General features: G+C 40.2%; 1 protein-coding gene across 1 annotated transcript; it reads left to right on the top strand.

The window, feature by feature from the left end:
* Window positions 1–1531: 1531 nt before the first annotated feature.
* Window positions 1532–3871, top strand: LOC146310007 (uncharacterized). The gene is made up of 5 exons (XM_084744226.1): window positions 1532–1803; window positions 2029–2162; window positions 3207–3354; window positions 3447–3695; window positions 3811–3871. The coding sequence occupies exons 1-5, from the start codon at window positions 1532–1534 to the stop codon at window positions 3869–3871; spliced, it is 864 nt and encodes a 287-aa protein (XP_084600352.1).
* Window positions 3872–10373: the final 6502 nt, after the last annotated feature.

Below are 10373 nucleotides of genomic sequence, written 5' to 3'. Positions count from 1 at the left end.
TCTTATTGTGTCTCTCTGGCACAGTAATACACAGCAGTGTCTTCAGTCTTCAGACTGTTCATCTGCAGATACACCTGCTGTCTGCTGTTGTCTCTGGAGATGGTAAACCGACCCTGAACTGACTGAGGGTAGCGCTTGCTGCTACCATCACTATGAATCCAGGCAATCCACTCCAGTCTTTTTCCAGCAGCCTGTCTGATCCATGCAGCATGAATATCACTACTGAACCCTGAATATGTGCAGGTCAGTCTGTGAGATTCTCCAGGTCTTTTAACTGCTGGTTCAGACTCAGTCAGTGTTTGACCCTCAGTACCTACAGACAGTTAAACAGCTCATTAGTTACTGTAATGCAGCCATATTGTCTTTGTAGCAGGAGGTTTGTCAGAAAAACACTCATTGTTCTTACCTGCCCAGTTAATAGACAGGATGAGAAAAACAAGCAAATAATCAGGTGTGATCATTGTAAAAGCCAGTTGTCTCTGTCCAGTCTACAGTGTGTATGTCAGTGATTTAGTCTCTGTCCTTCACTCTGCAACACATATGTAGAGATGGAAGAGATCAGAGTTTTGCATTGACTCCTCCTCCTCACACAGAAACACAACTCTCACATCTCTGGAAAAAATATGTTTCAGATCAATATTGATCATTAATGTTTATTTTTCCCCAAATTAGATTTATTTATTTTTTCTGCTCAGCAGCATTTGGTGATTCATCCATATCCTGGTTATATCATGCATGAAAGTCCAAATACATTCTCAACATGTGTTGGTAAAACTCAACAATGGGAACACTATTAATCGTTGTTGTAGAAAAGCACATGTTAAATGTTACACTGAGAAAAAGGAAGTCATAAACCACAGCATCAACTGTTTCTTTCATGGTGTGCGTACATGTGTGTGTAAACAAATTGGAGTATAGTTTTTATAAAGCCTCTCTAGATCATCATTTAACATCATGATTAGACTTATCATTTCATAGTTAGTGATTTCAAGGTATTCAACTGTAATGTTTATTTTTTCCTATATTAGATGTATTTATTTATTGTGCTCAGCAGCATTTGGTTCATTTGTATACTGGTTGTTTCATGCATGAATGTCCAAATATATTCTCAACACCTGCTGAGAAACAAGAAGTCACAAACCACAACATCAACTGTTTCTTTCATAGTGTTCATGCATGTGTGTGTGTTTAGTATGGAGGACTAAAAGTGCCAAAATTAAATAAATACATCATTAAATAATTAATTAAATATGTCATTAATTAATTAAAATTGGAATTAAATACATAAATGTGTTATTAAATGTGTAATTAATTCATTAAAATACCAATTCACTTTAGGTAAAAAACATATATTATTATTTCACTAATTAATTAATTATTTCATGGTCCTTGTGTTACAGTGGATCATGAATTTATTTTATCTGTCAATCTCGCCCATCAAAGTTGGTGGGCGGGGCTAACACGAATCTAGTCAAATCCACTACTTTGGTCTGCTTTGAAACCGAAAGTAGAAGAAGAAGTCTTTCTAAACATGGCGGCTGTGTTGATGGAGGATCTCTGTGAACTTTCTAGAGAGTTGGTAAGAGATATTTTAGACCTTGCAGAGTATGTGGAAGCAGGGCCTGCTGACCCCAAGCATGTAGCGTGTAAAGCAGAGGAATTTATTGAAGTTGTTGGAGTTATTTTCACACTTTCCGACCAAGATGTTGACCGTAGAGTGACTGCAAATTTAGAAGAAGTACTCCGCCGCTTTTCTGGTACCAGGGCGCAACAGGAGCACACACAGGGACCAGGGCGTTTGGCGTTTGACATACCTAGGGCAGCTCTGGAACATCACGTTCTTTGTGGATTACCAGCCTGTCAAATTGAGTGTCAAAGAGGACCATCAGGAAGCACATTCAGCAATACGGTTTAAGGTATTTATACTAAATTCATGAGTTTTCAGTTTATGAATTGCCAGTCTCATCCACTCAGAAAGGATATTGCATTTAGTGTATTACTCGATGCTAATGTTTTTTCTTTGTGCAGAAAGACAGACCTGTATTCAGCTGTGAATGATGAGGAGTTGGACTGTATTGTAAGTGAAGTCCACAGAAGACATCCAAACACCGGCTACAAGCTAATGCGTGGTCATCTGAATGCAAGAGGTGTGCGTGTTCCAAGTGAGTATAATATGGGCAATATTTAACGATACACAGTACAACATCACTACCTCTCGTGTGATATCGCTTTTATACAAAAGTTCAACCACAGCTTTTAGCAATGCTGAGTAAGGAAATGTTAATAGAGGGTGATGAAATAAATTATTTAAGTAGGCTATGTTAGGCTATATAGCTCCGCAGAAAAAAACAGTTCCCTTAGTCTGTTGCCAGGCAACGCAGCACACACTAGGCAATCACAACGTTGCTTTGTAGCCTTAATGATCCGCAACTGTAACTTTGTCCAGTTCAGCTGATGAAACGTTGGCAAACTTGGATGTCGACACAGCTTCCACTCTCCCTCATCCTCATCAGTACCTCAACAAATGACCATTGATAATTCAGTTCAAACGATATCACAGCTTTGCTTTGATTTTATGGCCTACAGCAGCTCTACAAACATCATATCAATCTTCTCGGCGTGAACCGCGTGAACGTCAGTTTGCAACAATATAGCGAGTGTAATAGTTGGCTAATTAACGGTTATATTTCGAAAACCTGTGAGAAGTTACTGTTACATGTCCCAGTGATGTACTGTATCAGCACTCATGGAATGCCTCTTGTCCAATCAAATTACCTGGTCGGAACTAACTGTTGTATAATTGAATTCATTTTTAATGTAGGCCTATTTATTATTTAAATATGAACAACAAAGTAAATTAGTGAGCCTAGCTAATTTTAAGATAATATTCACGTATCCATTTGCAATGCATCAGTAATTTTATTTGCAGTTTACTTGAAGCCAGTAGCCGTGCATTATAATATCCTATCCTGAAGTATGGTTTGCAACTTGTTTATTCTCTTTCAGAAAATTAAGGGAACTCTGATTATTTTTGAAGCTGTGGTGGTTCTGTATAGTGTAGTAGTTTTACACACATCATTATATTGTCTTTTATTATGACACCACCATTTCCTCGAAATAAGTGACTCCTCAAGTATATTGAACAGGTGTTTCTAATGAAGTTGGCATTGAGTTTATGGTTATTTATTTTATTTTCCTCCCCTCAGTCTCAAGACTGCAAGAGTCTTTACGCAGAGTTGATGCAGAGGGAGTCTACATGAGACGTCTAAGACTGCGTGTATTAAGACGACAGCAGTATTCTGTTCCTGGCCCAAACTCTTTATGGCATATAGATGGCAATCATAAGCTCATCAGGTCATTGATACTAGCAGATAAACAATGCCTCTTTCTATAGATGTCATGTTGTCATCAAGTTGTGCCTTTTTGTGTTCACAATTGCCTGACAGGTGGAGATTTGTTGTCCATGGTGGGGTGGATGGATTCAGTCGTTTAGTCGCCTACCTGACTGTGGCTGGCAATAACAGAGCTAGTACGGTCTTACAGAGCTTTATCGCTGCTGTTGAGCAGTACGGGCTGCCATCAAAGGTACGGTCTGATAAAGGGGGTGAGAATGCAGATGTAGCAGAATTCATGATCAGGAGCAGAGGTACCGACAGGAATTCGCACATCACAGGCAGAAGTGTCCACAATCAACGGTAAATAAATATGTTTGGCAACTAGGCTCACACAAGCAGCATACTAGTTGAATGTACTTCTTTAGCATATGTCACACATAAATTAACACCTTGTCATTTTTTTTCCTAAACACAGAATAGAAAGGATGTGGAGAGATGTGTATGAACATACCCTGGACCTCTTCTATCTTCAATAGGAATTATAACAACAATGATGATGATGATGCTGGTGATGAAGGAGGACTCCTAAAATCCAATTAAAAAGACAATAAGGCTCAGAGTAAAAAATATAAATAAAAAAGCTAAAACAGAAACAAAATAAGACAAGTAGTGTCACATATCCAGGGCCACGTTCAGCCCCGACAAAACAGAGACGGACGTCTGTCCACAGAGCTACAGAGAGGTCTGGCTCCACACAGACACATCCTGCTATGTATGACAGCAACACATCTGGCTACTTTGCTCCTGCGTCCTGCCCCGACCTCCTGCTGGGTCAAAACCAGCACTCCTCTAATTTGACTGCTGGTGAAACACAAATTCTGAGGCCTTTGTCAGATTAAATATATTCAATAAGAAAACTGTCGCACTGTTCAGCTTTTAGGAGCTCAGATCTTCTGGCTTGTCAAATTACTGATTTTGTTTAGTGCATAACCATGTAACAAGCAGGATACAGTGCTGCCAACTCCTCAGTAAGGAAAGCAGCTATTGGCTGTCCTAAAAGTCACCAGAAATCACTAAATGACTAATTTGCATAATTGGCAGTTTGCATGTCATTGTAATGGACACTGTAAGAGAGAGGAATAACATCATGGGAGAGACAAAAAGTGAGTAAAAAAACACCCTAAATATATTTAGAACTACAAATGAACTTTCTTCTGTTGATTCTTGGTTTGTATTTTTTAATTTCGTCATTGAAATAGGACATCACTTCTCAAAATAACATCATGGCTTATATGCTTTATCTAGACCCACATTACATAAATCAAGTTTGTCCTGTTTTGTTAAATGTTAGAACATCAAATTTAATAAAAAAGATTGTTATGTGGGGTGGATCTGCTAGCTCTATGTCCAGCCCTCCTCTTTTATCCGGGCTTGGGACCGGCAAAGTGACCCAAAAGAGACACTTTGGCAGAGTTACTGTTTGTTTAGTTTTATTAAGTTTGGTTCTTTGTTGCTTTACAACAAGTCACAGTAAAACATGAAGATGTCAGACATGTTTATGACAATGAATGTGATGGTGTAGGGGGAACCAGAGCACCTGGAGAAAACCCACATAAACACTGGATGACTAGTGCTTTTTTTTTTTTTTTTTTTGGCCAATTTGAGGTTGGCCAATTATTCTGGAACCAGGCCTTGGAAGAATTTCCACAACCACCTCCTCTTCTTCTTTTGTTTTTTATGGCGCTGGTTCTCGAGGTCGTCCGTCTGGGACGCCTCTGACTGCTCACCCTCCTGCTTGTTTTCTTGGGGAGTCTGCTTGGGGTCCTGTGTGGCCTGAGGGATGGATGACTTGTCCTCTGGCAGCTCTGGACTGTCCAACTGCTCCTTGGTCTTCTTCAGAGCAGCTGAGATCTGTTGATTTTGGTCATCAAGCTGGGCCATGAACGAAGCCTTTGACTTTTCCATTTCCGCTAGCAGGAAGTCAGATGCTGACTGACCGCCATTGGAGGCGGTCAGTCAGCATCTGATCTTCAGCTTTCTTTAGAGCAACAACAAGCTTGTTGTTCTTCTGTTTGCTGTCATCAAACAAACCCATGAACGAGTCTCTCGATTTCTCCATCTCCTCCATCAGCGAGATTTTCTCCCGCTGCCACTGGAGACGGTAGCTCTCGAGCTGATCTTTGGCCTTCTTCACAGCATCTACAAGGTTTTTCTTCTCTTCTTTGTGTGTGCTAAGCTGAACCAGATTTGATGCTTTTGATTTCCTGATCTCCCTCTGCAGTGAGTATTTTTCCTGCCTCCACTTGAGACGTTCAGTCGTCGCCTTATCTTCAGCCTTCTTAAGCTCAGCCACAAGTTTTCTGTTGCGTTTCTCCCCATAAGGCTGTGCCTCGTACGCCTCCAGCAGCAAAGACTTTTCCTGCTGCCATTGGAGACGGTCACTCTCTACCTGATCTTCAGCCTTCCTGAGTGCAGCCATGAGTTTGATGTTCTCCTGTTTCTCATGGTTAAGCAGTTCCATATGTGAGACTGTTGATTTCAGCGTTTCCAAGATGATCCGTTTTTCCTCATTCCACTGTCTTTGTTCGCTCAGCAACTGATCCTCAGCCCTCGTCACAATTATTCCTCGGCGCGAAATGATTTCCTGTCATTCTTCATCTCCTCCAGCAGCGAGGTTTTCTCCTGCTGCCATTGGAAATAGTTGCTCTCCTTCTGACTTTCAGCCCTCTTCAGAGCAGCCATGAGCTTTTTATTGTCATTTTTCTGCTCCTCAATCTGAGCCAGACAGGCAGCTTGGATGGATGCAATCTTCTCCTGGAAGTTGTGGTGCGCAGCTTCCGTCACAGATTTTGCCTGTGTCAGAGCGGCTACGATCTTGTCCATGCTAGCTCTGTGTTCATCCAGCTCGGCGCAATGGGAGGCCTTGCATTTTTCCAGTCTTGTCTGAGCCTTCTCTTTCTGTTCAAGGAGCTCTTTCTCCAAGTTGCTCAGTTTCTCCTGCATCTTTTTAGCTTCCATGTTTTCCTGTAGCTTATTGAGAAAATGAGCCAGCCACTTAGAAATCCAAGTGGACTCGCCCTGCAGATCTACTTTCAGTGAGTGTGGTTTCCATTTCGCTTGAGTTGCTTTCCATGTATTCTTTGTTCTGCTGTATGTTAGTCTCTCTCCTCTGTTCTCTGACTGACATCTGTCTGATCCAAAATATAGTGTTTGAGTTGCCTGGTTTTACATATTCAAACGGGGCCTTGATGACATCATCAAACTCCTTTGATCTCTACATAATTTGCATATTGTGCACCACTGTGAACAGAGGTGATGACATCACAAAGACATCACAAACAACATTCCATTGGAACCTGTTTATTCTAAATCAGGTTTGTATTTGTGACACACAATTTAAATCAAAACATTTTCACCATTTTCTTACCATCAGAATTACTTTAAGTTCAAGTATGTTTAATCTTGATTTGTTAAAACAAAAGTCACACTTCAGTGAGATGGCAACAAAGTTCAGCACACAGCAACAAAACAGTGATCTCAAGGAGACAGATTCATTGGCACAGAAAGACACTGATGTGTGTGTCCAGGAGGACCTGAAGGCCTCTGAGACGAACAACATCGTCCAACAAGAAACAAGAAACTTGATACAGAAGCTACAAACAGAAGGTTCTGACCGTATGGAGACATTTGAACAATTACTCGCAGGTTTAGAGAAGGAGAACATGGGTTTATTCAGTCAAGAGGGACAACTTCAAATGAGACACAGAGGACAAGACCTGACCTCCACATGTGTCTCTGAAAAGGATCAGGATGCAGAGAAAAGACAACAAGAGGGTAAATTTCAGGACCCTGATTTATTTATACAAAAAGAAAATATATGTCCTCAAGTGGAGCTCAAGACCTCTGCAGAGGACAACATCCAGTGTCTTCAGTTATGTTATGTTTTTGGAGAAAAAAACCTCTCAAACTTAGAAAGGTTGTTAGACAAATTTACAATAATTTTTCCATGGACACAACATGCACGCCTCAATTTCTGCAGCCCAGGGAGCTTCATTATTAGTCACAGAAGAGTCTTCTCTGTCCTCCTCCTTGGACACTGGGAGTGCAGCTGTGTGTCTGTGGTACAGACTGAACAGGGAGAGGCGGCGCTCAGTGCTGGTGGGAAGCTTCTTTCTTTTTAAAAAGAAAGATCAGACAGACAGAAAGACAAAACAGACAGTCTGATTAGAAGAAATACCACTTTGTAGGACTTAGCCAGTTATTTAATCTTTTTTAAACCAAGTCAAACTACCTTTCAAATGATTATGATTGAGATAAAATAATTCTATTTAAAAATGTACTGTATGTATTTCTGAAGGATTGCATGTTGCAGTTTGCTGATATTTCCACTGTAATAACCTCAAAATATAAAGTCAAAGATAAAAGTATGTCGATAAAAATCTCCTCCTGCTTTGTTGTCAAAATTAAGAGCCAATCAGAGCCTGTCAGCATGTTGATCAGGTGACAGCCAGGCGTTTGCAGTCGGTGGAGGGCAGCTGCGGCGCCTGGCTCTACAAACTGCGACCACCTCGATCTTGTGAGATTATTGTTGCCCACGTGTGCATGACGTCAGAGCAAGTCGGGATCAAGTCGGACACAAATCTAACCGTCATGCATTGTGCGGCGATCACCGCTGATCGATTCTGCGCAGGCCTGGCTCATCTCGAACACACCTAGTGTGTGTGTAGTTTCTTCGACTAACTTGGGCTTGTGCTGGTCGTCTCGTCATATTCCTTCTGGCTCCACCGTTATACGGCGCAAAGAGCCTTGCTACCTCGGCTGCAACACAGAAAAATGTCACAGCTCAATAGTCACCAGTCAGCTAAAACAGCCTCAACTTCTATCTTGGCATGTTACTGCCAGCTAACACTATTTTGCCAATTAGCAAACTACTTTTATGCTCCCACCATTTAGCTACATTGAACATGTACACACGAAGCACACAGTAATGAGCCTACCGCAAATACTGTACATTTCCAATCCAACTCCAAATTGCTATCTAATTTAACCCACACCTGTGTCCCGAGTCACTGATTAGTAGCACACCTGGCTAACATTAAATTATTTAGCTTACCTAACCAGGTGTAACGTTACGTGATGGAGCAGCAGGTATCTGCTGTGACTGAGCCGCCGGAGCCGGAGGAGTTCCGCTCAGAGCTTCCTCTATCAAATTCGAGTCTGACCATCAACACCTGTCAAGACACAAAAGAATATTATGTGAATTACGTTGAAAACTAAGATTATAACTGCGACAAAACAAGATCAGTGAATATTTTCACCTGTCCAGCAGATAGTTAAAAGCAGCAGTCCTGTCCTATAGTCCATCATGTTAAACTGTGTGTCCACTGTTCTCTGTCCTCCTCTCTGCAGTCAGATAAGTAGAGGTGGAAGACATCTGAGTTTTGCACTGACTCCTCCTCACAGGGAGGAGAGAACCTGATTGGACTGTTGTTTATTAAGACTTCAACTTTATTATGATTCCAGTGGGAAATTGTTTTGCAGGCCAAAAGCAACACAGCAATAGACAATAAATTAAAGTTAAAACAGTAACTAAACAGCACAAAGGACAATTTGAAAACTAAAGAGCAAATATATCACATTGGACAGTACAATAAAAAAGTTAAAAATGAGACAACAAAGACATAGTCAAACACCAAGGACAATGCAAATGTTAAGAGACATAGACCTCAGACTGGGTTGTGGACCAGAGTAAGTCCATTAGAGTCAAACATTAATAAGATAACACACACGAGTAACAAGTTAACAGCTGCTTTAATCCTTGGTACCTTAAAAAAGGTACCTGAAGGAAGAATGTGTAACTCTGCATGTAGTGTCTGATCAACATCACCAAGTCTGACATGGACTTTCTGCAGTACTTGTCTACTGAATAGTTTGATCAGACCAGCCTGTGTGATTCCTATCACCTCACTGCAGTGCTTCATGATCTGTCTCACAGCATTTTGGCTTTTCACACAACAAATCATGAAAGAATACAGAACTGACTGGATAAAGGATTTATAAAACATGGTCATTAGTGTCTTATCAAGATTAAATGACCTTAAACAGAACAAGTGTTGTTGGCTCTTCTTTCATAAGACATCAGTATTAAAGAATAATTTACTGTGAGAGCTGTGACTTGAGACAAATGAATATGAATCATGCATGTTTACATAAAATTTGTGTAAATTTAAATTATCTTTAGAAGCTGAATTTTATGCTCTGAATTTTAGATTTTTTATCTAATACTATTATGCATAATGTTGATTCACAGCAAAAACGCCAAACAGTACAAGACACAAAAACACAGCATACAAGTGAAAAATCAAACACTTTCATTAAAGACATGTTTTGCAGTCAGATTTAAATTGTTGGATCTCATGAGTTTCTCAAAAAAAACAAAAACAACTTAAGATTCTGCTCTTATTATTGTGACACAAAATGTCAATTTAGTCAAAAAACTAACTTCAGGAGAGACAATATGTTCTTTGTCACTTTAATGACATTTACTTGTAGTTATTTAAAAATAATGGAATGTATAATTTATTCTCTTTGTGGGAATATATACAGTAATGTTTCAGTGATTCTAATGTACAAAGGTTCAAACTGTTGCCTCTTAAACTAATAACATTTTTTATCAAAAATAAAGACTGTCTCTTATGACACTGTAACAGTGAGCTGGTGTTGAAATCATTAGTGGTCTGAGGGCTCCTCCTCTGGTGGCTTCATGTTACAAGTGTTCAGACACTGAGGGGTTTTTGTTCAGGTCTACTGATGGTTTGTCTTAATGTGTGTCTCTGGCACAGTAATACACAGCAGTGTCTTCAGGCTGCACATTCTGTCCATTTAGAGTCACTGTTTTACTAGAAGAGTCAAAGTTGATACTGAACTTGTTCTTCAGTGAATCTTTGATGTATGTGGTCCATCCAACACCTCCGCTGATGAAGACTCCAGTCTTTTCCCTGCAGGCTGTCTGATCCAAGCTGTGAAGTAGCTGCTAAC

The sequence above is a fragment of the Lutjanus erythropterus genome, chromosome 19, assembly GCF_056507025.1.
Source record: "Lutjanus erythropterus isolate fLutEry1 chromosome 19, fLutEry1.hap2, whole genome shotgun sequence".
Taxonomy (NCBI): Eukaryota; Metazoa; Chordata; class Actinopteri; order Lutjaniformes; family Lutjanidae; genus Lutjanus; species Lutjanus erythropterus.
Note: the sequence above shows the minus strand (reverse complement) of the source record. Positions and strands in the feature narration are given on the sequence as shown.

Bases quoted from the DNA above. Each gene is read 5' to 3' on its own strand.
- LOC146310007 (XM_084744226.1), top strand. From the start codon at position 1,532: ATGGCGGCTGTGTTGATGGAGGATCTCTGTGAACTTTCTAGAGAGTTG. The intron at 1,804-2,028 runs GTTTGACATACC...TTCTTTGTGCAG, and splicing joins CAGGGACCAGGGCGTTTGGC to AAAGACAGACCTGTATTCAG. The intron at 3,696-3,810 runs GTAAATAAATAT...TCCTAAACACAG, and splicing joins AGAAGTGTCCACAATCAACG to AATAGAAAGGATGTGGAGAG.